This window comes from Neoarius graeffei, chromosome 21 (assembly GCF_027579695.1).
Source record: "Neoarius graeffei isolate fNeoGra1 chromosome 21, fNeoGra1.pri, whole genome shotgun sequence".
Lineage (NCBI taxonomy): Eukaryota > Metazoa > Chordata > Actinopteri > Siluriformes > Ariidae > Neoarius > Neoarius graeffei.
Genome location: NC_083589.1, coordinates 38,702,644 through 38,718,932, shown reverse-complemented (window position 1 = coordinate 38,718,932; position 16,289 = coordinate 38,702,644). Strand labels below are relative to the sequence as shown.

The 16,289-nt window shown below is 41.7% G+C and overlaps 1 protein-coding gene across 1 annotated transcript in view; it reads right to left on the bottom strand.

The window, feature by feature from the left end:
• LOC132869723 (protein phosphatase 1H-like) overlaps nt 1-16,289 on the bottom strand; it is a 78,961-nt gene that overhangs the window by 50,594 nt on the left and 12,078 nt on the right. Inside the window, exon 2 of the mRNA XM_060903078.1 lies at nt 7,057-7,216. Within this exon, the coding sequence (XP_060759061.1) occupies nt 7,057-7,216 (160 nt within the window). The remainder of the gene's footprint in view (nt 1-7,056; nt 7,217-16,289) is intronic.

Here is a 16,289-nt window from a genome sequence, read left to right as displayed (position 1 = left end):
AGGCCCTCGCCGGCCCCGGGGCTCGAACCCAGACCTTCTTGCTGTGAGGCGACAGCGCTAACCACTACACCACCGTGCTGCCCCGTAGAAAATAGTCAAAATACAGAAAAACCTATGAATGAGTAGGGGTGCCCAAAGTTTTGACTGGCACTGCAACTATATTCATTCACCAGCCACATGTGCACCTACTTATCCATAAAATTATGTTACAGCTATGCATAAAATCATGCAGACACAGATCAAGAATGGCTTTGACCATCGCATGGTTGCTGGTGCCAGATAGAAAGGGTTACAAACTTCTGATCTCCTGGGATTTTCATGTACAACAGTTTCTAGAGTTTATAAAGAATGGTGCAAGGAAGGAAAAAAAAAAGCCTCACACACACACACACACACACACACACACACACACACACACACACACACACACACACACACACACTGAGTTCTGAAGGTAGAAGTGCTGACAGGAAGTCTATAGTAGCTCAAATAACCACTCTCTACAACCACGATAAGCAGAGAAGTATCTCAGAATGCACAACACATCAAACCTTGAGGTGGATGGGCTACAACGGCAGATCATCACACTGGGTTCCATAATCAGGCAAGAACAGGAATGTGAGGCTGCAGTGAACACAGGCTCACTGAAACTGGACAGTTAAAGATTGCAAAACAACCAAGTGACCAGAACTCCCATCCAGTTATTGGCTGTTTTTGTCTTTCACACCATTCTGTGTAAATGCAAGATGCTAAACCCTACTGTTTGTGTGAATTTCCAAAACCCTGAAACTGTTCAGATAGTTTATGTACCCGGGCAGTATGTGTGTGGGGAAGAAACACATCATGACTCATGTGATCCAAGAGCAAGCATGGGAACTGGACAGGTCCAGGGATGTAATAGTGACTGCAGTGCGATATGACTGCAGAGACTCTGGGAAGCTCAAATACAGACAGACGAGCACAAGCGCCTGAATGTAGCTGGAGGTGTCGGTGAAATAAAGGAAACAAGAATACACAGACACAGTCATAGACAGATCATGATACTGATGAAGTCAAAAATTAACTGGAATGTCATAGTATTGAATTACAACTTCAATTCAAAGAGGATGACATTAAATAGAAGACTAAAGGAGTGCATCGATTCAGTTACTTGGAAGGAAAATTGCCAAGATAGATTATTTTTAAAAGGATGGCTTAGCCATCAGCAGTTTATCAAAACAAAGTAAAACTATTTTTCTCTTATTTTTCCTGTCATATTTTAGGGATACACATGATTATTCAAATATTTAGATAATCACATATAAATGAATCATGTATCATTTTGGATACTATTTTTGCCTAAGCATGTGATGAAGAACCAGAATGTCGAAAAACAAGCAGCTGATATTGAGTTTCCCCATCATGGGAAAAAAAAATTATAATTTGTGTGAAGCTGAATATGGAAATACTCGATCAGCTATTTCCGTCCCAGTAAACAGAGTTGCCAGGTCTGAGGTTCTTTTTTTCCCCCCACAGAATTGGACTACTTTTGACTTGCTGCCATGGGATAGTTTATTTTTTCTGCAGACTTGGGTTGAACATCTTGCATACATTATATTAATTACTGTGCATCAATGGTTTACAAAGTCAAAAGAGTGTTCCTTTTGGAAATTACAGTAGATTTCATAAATCGTAGTCATGATTTTGGAGTTTGATACAGAATTTGGGCTGGTTTAATTCACCATTGGACAGGTTTTGAATGGCCATCAACCTTTTTTGTTCAGTAAGAACTGACTTTTAATGGTCTCTGGAGTCACCACATGTCTAAACATGTAGGCGTGCTTATTATTCGTTCTAAAGTTTAGTGATATGATGGAAGACAAGACTACATTATCTAATTTTATTTTAAGTTGTTAAGCAACTTGGCCTATGGTGGCTTTAAAGGCAAAAGACGGGTGGCACGGTGGTGCAGTGGTTAGCACTGTCGCCTTTCAGCAAGAAGGTTCTGGGTTCGAGCCCAGCGGCTGACGGGGGCCTTTCTGTATGGAGTTTGCATGTTCTCTGCGGGTTTCCTCCAGGTGCTCCGGTTTCCCCCCCACAGTTCAAAGACATGCAGGTTAGGTTAACATGGGGCAGTCATGGCCTGAAGGCTGGGCTGAAGTGCCCTTGAGCAAGGGCACTTAACCTACAACTGCTCCCCAGGCATTGTAGCTTAGCTGCCCACTGCTCTGGGTATGTGTGTGTGCTCATTGCTCACTTATGTGTTCACTGCTTCAGATGGGTTAAATGCAGAAGTTAAATTTCACTGCGTGCTTATATCTGTGCTTGAGTGTATGTGTAACAAATAAAGGCTTCTTGGCTGCAAACATCAATATGAACTTAAAATGGAAAGGCAAGGTCCTTGGTAATGATCATTACATGCTTGTTGCTAACTGAATTGCTTGCGGAGATATTTAAATACCAAGCATTTCAAAATGTGACCATTTGATAAGTAAAACTGGTTTCAATCCCCACCTTTACAATGTTTGCTCTTTAAAAGACTGGCTATTGTTTTAGTTTTATGATAAAGGGATTCGTGGGCGGCATGGTGGTGTAGTGGTTAGCGCTGTCACCTCACAGCAAGAAGGTCCGGGTTCGAGCCCCGTGGCCGACGAGGGCCTTTCTGTGCGGAGTTTGCATGTTCTCCCCGTGTCCACGTGGGTTTCCTCCGGGTGCTCCGGTTTCCCCCACAGTCCAAAGACATGCAGGTTAGGTTAACTGGTGACTCTAAATTGACCGTAGGTGTGAATGTGAGTGTGAATGGTTGTCTGTGTCTATGTGTCGGCCCTGTGATGACCTGGCGACTTGTCCAGAGTGTACCCCGCCTTTCGCCCGTAGTCAGCTGGGATAGGCTCCAGCTTGCCTGCAACCCTGCAGAACAGGATAAAGCAGCTAGAGATAATGAGATGAGATAAAGGGATTCACTGGCACCTACAAGGAACCTAGAAATAAGGCATTTACCCTCGATGTAATCTACACTGGTACAGTTGTATGCAAATGTATGAGCACCCCTGGCCAAATTACATAATTTAATTATTTTTGAAGCAAAAAAAAAAAAAAAAAAAACAACAAAACCTCTGAAGTAAAGCATTCTTAAATATAAAATTTCTCTGCAATTGTTAATGCACGGTTATGTTATATTTGATGGACATAAATCAGAAAAAATTACTAATTGTGTCATGTTCAATTAAGTTTCAGAATTTAATTAATTTAAGCCTTAACTGACTCATCGGCTGATGACAGTTCCACAGTGTAATAACTTCTCGGATGCTTCAAACCTTAACATTTAAACACCAGGAGCTTCTCTATGCAGTTGACTGAGAAATGGCAGATAAGGGGAATGAAGGCAAGATCGGAAAGACAAGAAAAAATCTGACATGGTGGCAACGGACCTGCAGAAAGGTTTAGCTGTCAAAGGAGTGGTAATGCAACATTTTACTGTGCTGTGCCGTTTGCACAATCATGATCTGCATGGAAGAGTCATCAGAGGAAACCTCATCACAAATGTGTGGGATATGTAAAACAAAATCGAGATAAGACAGAGCCATATTGGAAACAAGTAATGTGGACTGATTAAAGGTTCAGATTGCAAAGTTGAATTCTTGGCAAAATGTTCTATTTCTATTGCTGTTGGAGTTTCAAGATGTTTCGCTGCTGCACACTGTGTATCCTATATGTAAATGTTTTGGCGAGATGATTTAAAAAAAAAAAAAAAAAAAAAAAAGGGTACCACATTTTACAATTCCGGAGATTACCGAAGCAAGTGAGCAACAATATCACGTGACCACCGTGGGGTGTGATTGACCTACTTTTAATCAAAACAAGTCAGCATGGGCAAACATGGTGGACTTGGCTCTCCCGCCAGCTAAAAGCCAGCGGAAAAGAAAAGGAAATCCTGCCTAGTGAGTGCAACTGCAAGATAGGGAAAGGTTAGATGACATCATTTTTCTGGAGAGATAACTAAATCATTCTAGCTAGTGCTTAGCTACGGCATCTTATCCTAAGAATGCTTGGACTCGACTCCACGGTAGCGAGTATGGAGTTCTACACCTAATGTTTTGATCTTGCAGAAAAAGAAACAAGAACACAAAAGCAGTAACAGAGAAAAGATATATTTGTCTTTTGTTTCATGGATCTATTCACGAATGTCAACCACAAATTACATACCTGCAACTCAAAACTCTCCGAGATCGATGCAGTGTCACGATGTTTTCCGCGCGTCGCCATCTTGGTGTGACCCAGTTCCATCTCTCATCTCATTATCTGTAGCTGCTTTATCCTGGTCTACAGGGTCGCAGGCAAGCTGGAGCCTATCCCAGCTGACTACGGGCGAAAGGCGGGGTACACCCTGGACAAGTCGCCAGGTCATCACAGGGCTGACACATAGACACAGACAACCATTCACACTCACATTCACATCTACGGTCAGTTTAGAGTCACCAGTTAACCTAACCTGCATGTCTTTGGACTGTGGGGGAAACCGGAGCACCCGGAGGAAACCCACACGGACATGGGGAGAACATGCAAACTCTACACAGAAAGGCCCTCGCCGGCCACGGGGCTCGAACCCAGAACCTTCTTGCTGTGAGGCGACAGCGCTAACCACTACACCACCGTGCCGCCTACCCAGTTCCATAATTATGCTAATTACTTAAAGCTCCTCACATTTGGCTGTTTCTGTAGGGCCATACTATTTACCTCAAGGAGGCAGGAAATCGGTCCCGAAGTGGAGAAACGCGACCCTCAGGACATCAAAATGATCGCAACTTGTCCGCATTATATTTTTCTTGTGAGACATACAAAAATGCCAAGCACAATTATTTATTTATTATTTCAGATGACGGCGGCACGGTGGTGTAGTGGTTAGCGCTGTCGCCTCACAGCAAGAAGGTCCTGGGTTCGAGCCCCGGGGCCGGCGAGGGCCTTTCTGTGCGGAGTTTGCATGTTCTCCCCGTGTCCGCGTGGGTTTCCTCCGGGTGCTCCGGTTTCCCCCACAGTCCAAAGACATGCAGGTTAGGTTAACTGGTGACTCTAAATTGACCGTAGGTGTGAATGTGAGTGTGAATGGTTGTCTGTGTCTATGTGTCAGCCCTGTGATGACCTGGCGACTTGTCCAGGGTGTACCCCGCCTTTCGCCCGTAGTCAGCTGGGATAGGCTCCAGCTTGCCTGTGACCCTGTAGAAGGATAAAGCGGCTAGAGATAATGAGATGAGATGAGATTTCAGATGACTTTGCAGTCAGCACCTTTAAGTAAAAATGGAACTCTTTGGCCACAATGAACAAAACTGTGTTTTAAGGAGGAAAAAAAAAAAAAAGGGAGCAGCACTTGATGACAAACACCTTGCCGTTAAGTTTGGGGGTGGATCTTTTACGTTTTGTGGTTGAAAATGTGTAAAAGGTAGACGGAAGAATAGATTATAGTAAATATTAGCAAGTTCTGGTAGCAAATGTGACACAGTCAGTCAAGACACTGAAGCTGATAAAAGACTGGCTTTTACAACAGTACAATGATCCAAAATCTCAAAATCCACCATGAATTACTTCAAGAATCTCTCTCATAGTCCTCTGACTTGAATGTCCTTGAAAATCTGTAGGTATGTCTTAAACATGCTATGCACACCAGATGACCCAAGACCAGTTTAAAACTAGAACCATCTGGCAAGAAATAGTGGTTGAGAATTTCCTAAAACAAGAATAGAAAATCTCCTAGCTGGTTATTTATTTAAAAAAAATATATATATACACACACATCTCTCACACATACGTGTTTATAAGCTGTGATATCTATAAAAGGTGGTATTACTAAGTACTGACTTAGTAGGGTGTCCAAACTTTTGCACATGCCACAATAACTGTCCATTTTTTCTATATTTTAATTTCAGATATAAAGTAACTGCATTAGCATCTGCAGAATATTTAAAGTTACAGGTCACACTACATCTCGTGATGCTTTGCGATGGGTTATTGATGAAAATGAGGCATTTTAGTGACGATGCATAGTGATATACAAGTGAGCTAAAAGTTGGACACGCAGCAGGCGGACAGTTGACTGCCATGCCTTTGCATGCGCAAGTAGCCACGCTCACTCACAGGACCCAGTTGTTATGGGAAACACCAGACTTTGCAAAGTATTATCATCATCATGGTTATGTTTGTTTCTAGCCATGTTCATGGCTCTGGTTAAATACTCTGCTTTATAACACTGCTTTCTGTTTGGCTTTTGGTTTTGCAAATACATCACACCTGCTAATAAACACTCTTCCTGTACTTAGAGCCATCTACCACCGCATACCTGACAGAATATTTGCAAAGTCTCTGAAAACAGCGTCCTTATATGCACATGCTGATTGCACTCAAATCAGCATCAGGTGTTTCCCATAACTGCTGGGTTGCAGGCATACGCACAATGCACGCCGAAGGATCCCTGAATGTAAATGCACTTTTTAAGTCTTGGCAAAGGCTGGGTTGGGCCATGCCGAGCTGCTGTGGTGTTGACGCTCTTACAACCATCTGGGATATGGATTTGAGACAAATACATCTCAAGAAGCTCAACAAAAGTTCCCCGAGCTTCGGGAAATATTCCCAAACCCATCTATGAGTATTCGCTGCTTAGTTTGCTGATGAAAATCATCGCCATCAACTTTCAATGCATGCATTAAAAATTTTTTGCAATGTTTTTGGCCACACATGATGCGGAGACACGCCAAAAAACAACTTGTGAAGCTCAGAGAACGTTCACCGTGCATCATGATTGGTGGCCATGCTACCAATTTTTCATCAAGTATTCGCAAACCCATTATGAGCTATAGTGTGACCAGGGTCTTATATAGTTTGCTGCAGCAACAAAGATCAGAAAATCTGCATCACTAAAGTCAACAATTCAGCACAAAAGAAGCAAATAAGCTGATCAAAATGAGAAAGTTGCTGTAAAACTAGATGAATGTTGGATCAAGGGGACAGTCAAACTGTGTATCCTGTAAGAATGCTCTCTGAGGGTTAAATAAAAAATAAAAAAAAGACAAAAAGCACAACACTCACTGAACTCTCAGCAAGGCTGAGACCCTCTCCATTAGGCAGTGAGGATCTCCTCTTGGACGGTTTGCAGGGTGTGGAGGATCCGGTGGGCCTCTTCTTCACCACCATGACTTCACAGCAGGCCTGGTCCTCATTCACAGCACTTTTCCCAGCATTTATCACCCTGAAAAACACATCCAGTAAAAAAAAAAAAAATACATTAGAAGTGTACTCAAAACCAAGTTATGAAGCTGAATCTTTTAGAACCACTGTTGGTAACTTTTCAAGCTGCCGTTGAAGAGTGTCGTATTTCGCTATTGGAAAACAACCAACTGGTCACACCAATTTCCCCTCAATATCCCTACTTTTGCTTTATGTGTTGCAATGTATCAGAAGGTATATCATGCACAATCATCTCCAGAATTATTTGCACTCTTCAGCAAAAGTAAAAATATCAATTCAAAACGAACCCCCTCAAATGGCCTCCTCCCTCGCATCTTCTCAGCTTTGAACAATGCTGCAGTAATAACTTTGGCAAAACAATCTTGGCTGCTACAGAAGTGATATTAGTACATGGTGTGAGACAGAAGTAATTTTTTCACCCATAGAATGAAACACTGTGCTGAGTGTATACAGAATTCAGACATTTCATCCATGAAAGGCAAGGCAGGTCATTTTTTCAGAAGCATTTTTGTTATATTTCTTGAAAAATTCTCTTTATATTCTGAGAGGGGCGGCACGGTGGTGTAGTGGTTAACGCTGTCGCCTCACAGCAAGAAGGTCCGGGTTCGAGCCCCGTGGCCAGCGAGGGCCTTTCTGTGTGGAGTTTGCATGTTCTCCCCGTGTCCACGTGGGTTTCCTCCGGGTGCTCCGGTTTCCCCCACAGTCCAAAGACATGCAGGTTAGGTTAACTGGTGACTCTAAACTGACCGTAGGTGTGAATGTGTGTGAATGGTTGTCTGTGTCTATGTGTCAGCCCTGTGATGACCTGGTGACTTGTCCAGGGTGTACCCCGCCTTTCGCCCGTAGTCAGCTGGGATAGGCTCCAGCTTGCCTGCGACCCTGTAGAACAGGATAAAGCGGCTAGAGACGATGAGATGAGATATTCTGAGAGCAATCAACAAGTCAAATAACCCAATATTAAAAAGCAAAAAAATAAAATAAAGACACCTGTGGCAGCAGTACTCAGTCTGAATGAAATGATTGGACAGCCTGCCTGCCTGCACACATTCTGCCAGTGCACTCATTGCACATAACCAGAGTCTTCAAATATATTGCAGATATACTGCTAAAGCTAGTGAGCTAGTACAGCTGTGAGTACTAACAATACAGGGTTTCCCATACATAGACCATTGTGTGGTACAGCGCCACACAATCAGACTCGCGATTTTGGAAAAAAAAAAATCCGTTGCGCTAATTAAAAATAACGCAGCCTTCCCGATTCGCCTTCCGACCCCTTATTTTAAAAAGGTAGCCTACGTCATGCTCGTGATGAGCTTTATCATAGCCTTCTTGGCTTACATGAAACGGACATCCCTGAATCAGGCTATAAACCAATTTTGATGCATACAGTACAGTAGCAGCTTGACGCGAGGAACCGGCCTTATTGCATTATCCCGTTTATCCCGCTTCAGCAATCACTTCCCTTACGATAGGGCACTGGAGTTTTTTTTCAGGAAGCCACGCAGAATTAAATGTTCTGATAGGGCATGCAGGCTTTGCACCAATTAGGGTAATGCTTTTTCATTATTGTTAGTTGCCTTGGTGTTACCTTAAGTGGTTTCTTACATCTAATTATGATATTTTATTATTTTGTTGTTACATTATACTATTTATTAACCCCGCCGACAGTAGTCGGAGGGGTTATTATTTTCACCTGCGTCAGTCTGTGTGTGTGTGTGTGTATCTGTCTGTCTGTCTGTCTGTCTGTCTGTCTGTGTGTCTGCAAGATATCTCAAGAACCAATGGATCGATTTGGACCAAATTTTGTACGTGTTGCCAATCACCCAGGAAGGAAACCATTAAATTTTGGAGGTCAAAGGTCAAGGTCATGGCAGAACTTCGAAATTTTCGCCCAATGTATTTTAATAGGGAAAAGGCGGGGTTTGCACTCGTTAGAGTGTCCCTGTCTAGTTTCATTTTAGTATTGGTTGAGGCAAGTGTTGAGTTCAATATTTAAAATAAAAACCTCCAGCTTGTTTTTTGCAATTTATTCCTTGAATGTCAATTAAAGAATGATTGAAAGATTGCCACCAAAAAGGCAAAAAACTAAGGTAAAAACCAGAGATGCACCGATTGACCGGCTGCTGATCGGAATCGGCCGATTTTCACGTGATTGGCCATGACCGGCGACCGGCCGGTCAAAATTAAAATATGCCGATTTTCTGCCGATCAGAACGTGTGTATCACATAGAGATGAAAGTGGAAATACTCGTAATTCGCAACTGAAAAGACTGCAGCTACACTGGCAGCTTCAACATGCTTTCTAGTGCGATTGTGTTGCGCTTGCGCAGAACAGTGTCAGTCCTGCACGCCTAAGGCTGGGCAGACACTGTGCGATTTTTTCAATCGCGGTATTTAGCTGCTGCTCACACTGTACGAGTGAATCGCAGGGGTAAACAGCACGCAGATTATGATTCCTGTTCTCACACTATACGATCCGATGCTCGGATGCGATCTGACTGCTCACACTGTACTTCCATACTTCCAGATTCTTGTATCCGGAACTGCAACGTGATATAGTGTTGTGACGTTCGCGAACGAACCGATTCTTTTGAACGGCTCCTAGGCATGAACGATGAGAACCGAGTCTCGAGCTGGGGGAGCCGTTCTTTCTGTCGTTCTTTTTCTGTACTGTGTTTCAGATAGTTTATAATGTTGTGTGATATTAATGATAATATTGTGGGAAAACTACTTTGCACGGACGTTCATTTAATTTATTCTATCGTCATTTTGTTTGTTCCATTTTTGTGTATTTTATTTATCTGTTTTGTATCTCAGACTTAAATAGTTTTGTAAAACAAGTGTTTTTCTATAAAATATTCTTGCGTTCTGATAACTATGTTCTTGAGTGGGTTCTTTTTTTTTTTTTTTTACAGAAAAGCCGTTCTGCATGGACATTCATTGAAGCCCTCATTGTTTTTTAATGGTTATTTATGAGCGTTTAGGGGTTACAATAATGTAAGTCTAGGTTGCTTTATATAAAAGGTATGTCCAGAAATATTGATGTCACTGTCTAAGCAGAGGGATCCGGCTTCTTTAGACGCTGTCTTCTTAAAACTGAATAAATATTTTTAAAAAAGAGCCAAACGAGCCAGTCTTTTGAACGGCTCTTTTCAAAGAACGGATCACAAAGATGCAGATCCCATCAAAGAGCCATAAATCCCATCTACGTGAAGAAGAGGAGACCGGAAGTGCTGCTCAGGGTTTGTTTTCTCTTCCGTATCTGTGTTCGCGCATGTGTAGTGTGACAGGTTGAGGTAAATCGGCTCGTGACACTGCTTCAACAGTGCGATAGCCTCACGAGGGGCGACCAGGATTTCAAACATGTTTGATTTTCATCCGATCGAGCGGGAAGAGGTCGTGAGGTGTTAATCGCTTGTCGTTACCCCATGTATATTACACGACCCGAGACGCACGATTGAGCCAAAAATCGGCCCGATCTCCAAAATAGTCGCACGAGTGAAAATCGTGTCAAAATCGGGCCAAAAATCGCACAGTGTATGCCCAGCCTAACGAGCTCCGGCGCGCGCGCGCCATTAACAACAACAACAAAAAAAAAAATCACTATATTTGGATATCCAGCTTATCCAAAGCTATTGATGTTTGGATATCCAAATATAGTGATTTTTTTTTGTGCCAGATCTTGGATGTGAAAAGAAGAAAACGTTTGTGGTTGTGTGAATTTCCCATTACAGGAATTAATACGTTAGCCTATTACCAAACATCTAGTTAGATTTGTACAAAGAGAGAGAGAGAAAAATGTCTTTGTTTGTTTTACAACCTTGGTTGCACTTGATTCCATTGGAAATTACTCTATAAATACACATTTGACAAAGCTGATAGAATGGCTATGGTACAAGTACGACTGGAAATTATTTTTGTATTTTGATACTGAATGAAGAAATGGGTTGTTCTATAAGGCATAAGTTTTCAGATCTAAATAGGCTTATGAAAGTGTGTTCCATAGCAGTAGGCAAATAATATATGGGGGGGGGGGGGAGTTGTTTTTGTGCCAGATATTGGATGGGAAAAGAAAAAATGTTTGTGTGAATTTCCTATTTCAGGAATTATGTTAATACCAAACATGAAGAAAGATTTTACAAAGAACAATGTCTTTTTGTTTGTTTTCAACCTTTGAGGTGTTTTTATTACTGAATTATATACTGAATTTATTACTGAAAATCTGGCAGAATGTTCTATTAAAGAAAAGATAAAAAGAAAATAGTCTTTGTGTGTGCTGTGAAGTGGTTTGAAAAAATGAAATCGGAATCGGCCAAAATCGGTATCGGCAGGTCACACTCCATGGAAAATCGGAATCGGCCCAAAAAATTGCAATCGGTGCATCTCTAGTAAAAACTAAACTTTAACTTCAATTTTGGTGAGTAATTTTCATAAATTTAAAAGACAGGTTTTCCACCAACATCAAGCCCAGCAAACTAATGGCCTGCCCTGTAATGTAAAGTTGGGTCGAGGAATGAAACCAGGCAGGGTTCTGGGAAAAATTGTTTTAGCTGTCTTCTCTTAAAGAACTTAAAAGAATTTAGATTGAACTGAATAATCTCAAATGCTTCTTATAGCTTTAAAATAGTCCCAGCAGGTGACTCTGAAGAAAAATACTGTGTGTTTGAACACCGCCCGCTGTAAACACTTGGCATACACCCCAATAACCGACTCCACCGACCGCCACAACACCACCGCGCACGATTCCCTCATTGGCACAGTGGAGCATCACAAATTGCTACCTGGTCTGTGGGAAACACTGTGGCGACTTGTCCAGGGTGTACCCCACCTCTTGACCGTAGTCAGCTGGGATAAGCTCCAGCTTGCCTGCGACCCTGTAGAACAGGATAAGCAGCTACAGATAATGGATGGATGGAATTTTTCCAAACTAAAAAAAAAAAAAAAAAAAAAAAAAGTTAGAATCTTTTTACAAACTTCCTTATGCATTATTCCATTCTGTACCATTTTGTTCTTTACATTGGTTGATCAATTTTCATGACATCATTTAAATTCCCAAATGCTGTATGTAGTACAGTATATCTAGAGTTTAACCTGGCTTTCCAACATTAGTACCCCTGTAAAAATCTCTGATAATGTTGTGAAATTATTCAAAGTGGTGAGCAAGCCAGAAAGCAGATGTTTGGAGTTATAGTGACTGAAAGGATGGGAGTTCAAATCCTACCACTGTCAGAGCGCCAGTGTTTGACATTTGAACAAACCCCCAACGTCATGTGGATGGTATTTTGCCTAAGCAAAAATAAAGCTGTAGTGTGTAGAATTGGTTTGTTAAAAATGGTTCTCTAAAACATGATATTCATGAACTGCTGTGAGTCACCCTGGCAGTCGTGTAATAATAATTCACAGTCAGAGCTGTTGGGCTTGAATTGGCAGAAGTTTTTAAACACCAGGTCAGATACGACCTACATCACACTCGAGCTTAACACAGAACATCATAAGAGTATAGCATTTCTCTTTCAAAAAGGTTGTGTCTTTCAGGGTTCTATACAGTGTGAGTGCTTTGCTCACTTTTGCTCTTTATTTTTGTAAAAATACTGGTTGAGTTTGGATTTAGGAGTGCATGTGCAAGACCCGATTTTGACCTGTGCAGCTTACCACATTGCTGTAATATCATTTGTTTGATAAACAAAATTCTGTATTGATTCTTACACTCGGACAGCTTCCTGCACTGCCTTCAAGGCAAGGCAGGAAATAGACCTCAAGGTCACGTGATCTGAAATGGGTAAACACAAATCCAAAATGGCGGTCGCTAATAGCTCTACTAGTGCATTCAGTGATACAATTTGGACAAAGAAACTCGATAAAATGACCTGTCCACGATTACTATTGCAAATCATCTTTCAAAGTGTGAGCACCGAAGGTTTCAATGCTACAGCACACACAACTACTAAACAATGTGAATTCGTTTGTAAATTTAATAATTTCTTACCTCCTGATGTCTTTTATCACTCGGAAAAGAATGAAATGATGGACTACTATCAGTTGAATTGTTATTGCAGCCATAAGCTGTGCAATAACATACCATTTTGAGCTACATCTCAGACTTTGTAGTTCATGAATACAGGTAATCCATACAAACACATGAGGGGTGTAGGTGTTTGTTTACCCATCTCAAACCACATGACCACAGCACTCCAATGGAGCCTAGGAGATCCATTTTGGCGAAACCAGAAAGAGTAAGCTAGATTTTGAAAGTGTCCAACCGAAAAATCCCGCCCTCGCTCCAAAGCCATGCCTTCAAAACGCATGAACGCACACTGCCTGATTACTGCTGGAGGACGAGTCCATGAGACAGCGCATCGGGGGAGGAGCGTAGCATGTTATTGTCATATCCAATTACCTCATGCCTCATTCACATATACGAAAATGCCTAATATCAGGAGTTCTCAACTTTTTCTAGTTTAAGGCCCACCTATTCATACTTGTAATGAGTCGGGGCCCATTAAAAAAGATCCCCAATTATTTTGGCTCATCTATTCTATTAGAATCTGATAATCTATTGTAAAGTATAGTAATGGAATGCAACATCACTCCCTGTTACAGATGGGAGCCCAGGAATTAAATAAATGCAGTGAAAGCAAGCTTTTTATTTGTAGGTATTGTATTTAAGTGTATGGATGTGCCAGAAGCCAACATAAAACCATGCATGCAGGGCATTCTCAGCCAAAAGGGATTAATGATCCAAAAGTGGAGTCTGGTCCATTAACACAAGAACTTATTGCCATATTTGTGGACAGCAAACAAGCAAATTATTAAAACCAAGAAGTACACTCAAAAGAAGTGGATATAGAAACCACTCAATGGGATAGATCCTTACATGCTAACAAAAAAGGATTTTTCCTATGAGTGGAAAAATTATCCATCCGCTGAGTTCCCCGACATCTCAAACTACCTGGTGCTGTAGACATCGTTCTCTACAGAAAAACAGATGAAAACCTGGAAGAGCATGAAGGAGTACAACTTTTTATATGTGGCTGGGTTAAAGATCTGGGGATCAGGACACTACAAGCTAGACGGCGGTAGATGGCTCTAAGTACAGTAAGAGTGTTTATTGCAAAACAAAAAGCAGAATCATAAAGCAGAGTATTTAAACAGAGTCATAAACATGGTTAGAAACAAATGTGACCGTGAGGATGCTTCGCAAAGCCTCTCTGAAAACAGCTTCTGTATCTGCACGTACTGACTGCACTCAAATCAGTATCACGTGTTTCCCCCATAACAACTGGGTCCCAAGCACGTGCACAACGCACTCCGTGAACAAGCACAGCCACTTGAACTGCGCCAGACTCAAGCGCATGAAGGCGTGACAGTCAAGTGTTCACCTACTGTGTGACCATAACTTTTAGCTCATGTGTATATCGCTATGCATCACCACCAAAATGCCTCATTTTCCTAGATAACCCATTGCAAAGCATCGCAAGCTGTACTGTGACTGTAGCTTAATGAGGCGGATGTGATGTGATGTGCAACCCGGCAATTGTACCCTACTACGAGTAAAAATTAGCTTCAACTGGGGGGATTCACAGCCCACGAGATGGCGCTGGTCGAGAAACACCGCCTAACATTAGCATAATGCTCATCTCATTATCTCTAGCTGCTTTATCCTGTTCTACAGGGTCGCAGGCAAGCTGGAGCCTATCCCAGCTGACTACGGGCGAAAGGCGGGGCACACCCTGGACAAGTCGCCAGGTCATCACAGGGCTGACACATAGACACAGACAACCAATTACACTCACATTCACACCTACGGTCAATTTAGAGTCACCAATTAGCCTAACCTGCATGTCTTTAGACTGTGGGGGAAACCGGAGCACCCGGAGGAAACCCACGCGGACACGGGGAGAACATGCAAACTCCACACAGAGAGGCCCTCGCTGGCCACGGGGCTCGAACCCAGACCTTCTTGCTGTGAGGCGATAGCGCTAACCACTACACCACCGTGCTGCCCCATTATCATCATAATGAATATAAACAATTAACGTAGCTATTGCAGTGTTTCCCACAGACCAGGTAGCAATTTGTAGTGCTCCACTGTGCCGATGAGGGAATCGTGCACAGTGGTGTTGTGGCAGTCAGTGGAGTCGGTCATTGGGGTGTATGCAAAGTGTTTACAGCGGGCGGTGTTCAAACACACAGTATTTTTCTTCAGAGTCACCTGCTGGGACTATTTTAAAGCTACAAGAAGCATTTGAGATTATTCAGTTCAATCTAAATTCTTTTAAGTTCTTTAAGAGAAGACAGCTAAAACAATTTTTCCCAGAACCCTGCCTGGTTTCATTCCTCGACCCAACTTTACATTACAGGGCAGGCCATTAGTTTGCTGGGCTTGATGTTGGTGGAAAACCTGTCTTTTAAATTTATGTAAATTACTCATCAAAATTGAAGTTAAAGTTTAGTTTTTACTAGAGATGCACCGATTGCAATTTTTTGGGCCGATTCCAATTTCCATGGAGTGTGACCTGCCGATACCGATTTTGATTTCATTTTTTCAAACCACTTCACAGCACACACAAAGACTATTTTCTTTTTATCTTTTCTTTAATAGAACATTCTGCCAGATTTTCAGTAATAAATTCAGTATATAAATTCAGTAATAAAAACACCTCAAAGGTTGAAAACAAAAAAAAAAAAAAGACATTGTTCTTTGTAAAATCTTTCTTCATGTTTGGTATTAACATAATTCCTGAATTAGGAAATTCACACAAACATTTTTTCTTTTCCCATCCAATATCTGGCACAAAAACAACTCCCCCCCCCCCCCCCATATATTATTTGCCTACTGCTATGGAACACACTTTCATAAGCCTATTTAGATCTGAAAACTTATGCCTTATAGAACAACCAATTTCTTCATTCAGTATCAAAATACAAAAATAATTTCCAGTCATACTTGTACCATAGCCATTCTATCAGCTTTGTCAAATGTGTATTTATAGAGTAATTTCCAATGGAATCAAGTGCAACCAAGGTTGTAAAACAAACAAAGACATTTTTCTCTCTCTCTCTTTGTACAAATC